The sequence below is a fragment of the Tupaia chinensis genome, unplaced genomic scaffold (genome assembly GCF_000334495.1).
Source record: "Tupaia chinensis unplaced genomic scaffold, TupChi_1.0 Scaffold000539_1, whole genome shotgun sequence".
NCBI classification, from domain to species: Eukaryota; Metazoa; Chordata; class Mammalia; order Scandentia; family Tupaiidae; genus Tupaia; species Tupaia belangeri.
The window spans coordinates 1,999,125-2,000,857 of record NW_006160052.1 but is presented as its reverse complement, the minus strand read 5'-3'; the positions used below and the strand labels follow the sequence as shown (position 1 = coordinate 2,000,857).

Sequence of the window (1,733 nt, the reverse complement as noted above, 5' to 3'; positions counted from 1 at the left end):
CTGGGCGCACCCCAGAGCTCCCCTTCGGAAGGCCGGGGTGGGCGGGCCCAGGGCTGGCTCTGGGTGGTGAGCCTGGCGGGTGACGGCCTCCGCTCTGCCCTCCTGCAGCCGCCTGGAGCTCAACGGGGTCAAGTCGGGGGCCCCGGGAGCCTTCTCACCCTACAGGAAGCTGCGCAGGATGTGAGTGGCCACTGCTGGGTGGGCTCCCGACTCGGGGCCCACGGCTGGCACACCCCAGCCCTGCTGGCTAGGCTCCCGACTCAGGGCCCACGGCTGGCACCCCTCAGCCTCCCGGCCTTCGCACCCCTCGGGCTGCGCCTCTTTGATGGGGCGGGGAGGCCCCCTCGCAGGGCTGTCCTGAGGCCTGATGGGGTGCTGAGCCCAAGTCTGGCATGGGACCGGGGCTGCTTGTCGCCCTCGTTTTCATCCTGAGTGCGATGGGAGGAAGCCTGACAAGACGGGGGTGCAGGGGCAGCCCGCCAGTACCTCCCCAGCCGGAGGGCCTCACGCAGCTCAGGGGCACCGGGGAAGAGTGGCCCATGGGGGAACGGAGGGCAGGGCGGGCGCTCCCATCTGGGGGGGAAGAGTGAAACCTCTCCCTCAGGGTGTCTGGGAGGCAGGAGGGGCATCTGCCGGGAAGCCAGCTCCCCCTCTGACCCCCGACCCCTTGCAGAGACCTGAGCAACAACCAGATCGCAGAGATCGCGCCCGACGCCTTCCAGGGCCTCCGCTCCCTCAACTCGCTGTGAGTAGCAGCACCTCAGCTCCCCGGAGGTCCAAGGCACCCTGGAGGGGGCTGGCAGGGCCCGGAGTGCTCCGGGAGTGCTGGAGGAGGAACAGGCCCAGTCACCTGGGAGCAGACAAGGAAAGAGAGGCCGAGCGCATGCCGAGCTCAGCCCCCATGGCGGGACTTCCCAGTGTTCTCGGCAGCTGCTGTCTGCCCCCCTGCCCACCACCCACAGCAGCCATGGCCCCCCACTCCTGAGCCTTGCTGTCTCCCCTACAAGGGTGGTGACCACCAGCCCCACTAGTGACACCTGCCACCTTGCCATCTTTTCCCCAAGATGTGGGCGGTGTGAGGGTGGCGTTCTCCGCCTCTATCCGGCATTCCCCTCCCTGCAGGGTCCGCAGGGTCTGTGTGCAGAAAACACAGCCCAGTGCTGTGTGGCGTGCTCCCAGGGGCCCTCGCTTGCACCCCTGCTTCACCAAGCCCTCGCCCCCCGAGGTCTCCCTGCACTTGTCCACACAGGGCATCCGGCTGCCCTGCAGCTGGGCCGGCTCCTCATGGTGAGGGGGTGGGTTTTCCTCGGAGCCATGTCTCCCCGTTACTTGGCAGCACTGGGTGGTGGGCGCAGGTTAGAGGTGGGCAGGTGGACCCCGGAGATCTCCCCTGGAGTGCAGGGCCACCCACTCTGGACCCTGTGCTCACCCTCTTCTGGGGCGAGGGGTGGCTGGCCACGAATGGTCCCTGAGGTTGCAGTGCACACCCTGCCCAGCTGCGCAGGGCGCCTGGCGCAGGTTCACTATCCTGGCTAAGGGGGCTGGACCCCACAGGCAGCCTGTGTGGGGGGCTTTCCTGGCACAGGTCCACTGTCCTGGCTGAGGGGGCTGGACCCCGCAGGCAGCCTGTATGTGTGGGGGGGCTCTTTCCTGAGCAGTGGACACACCCCTCCTCCTGGGAACATGGTAGTCGCAGGGTGACAAATGAGACACCTGTCTGTGGGGGTGTCCAT

At 68.0% G+C, this 1,733-nt stretch overlaps 1 protein-coding gene across 1 annotated transcript in view; it reads left to right on the top strand.

Annotated features, from left to right (window-relative positions):
• SLIT1 (slit guidance ligand 1) overlaps window positions 1–1,733 on the top strand; it is a 227,696-nt gene that overhangs the window by 146,834 nt on the left and 79,129 nt on the right. The window contains exon 11 of the mRNA XM_006157398.1: window positions 674–745. Within this exon, the coding sequence (XP_006157460.1) occupies window positions 674–745 (72 nt within the window). The remainder of the gene's footprint in view (window positions 1–673; window positions 746–1,733) is intronic.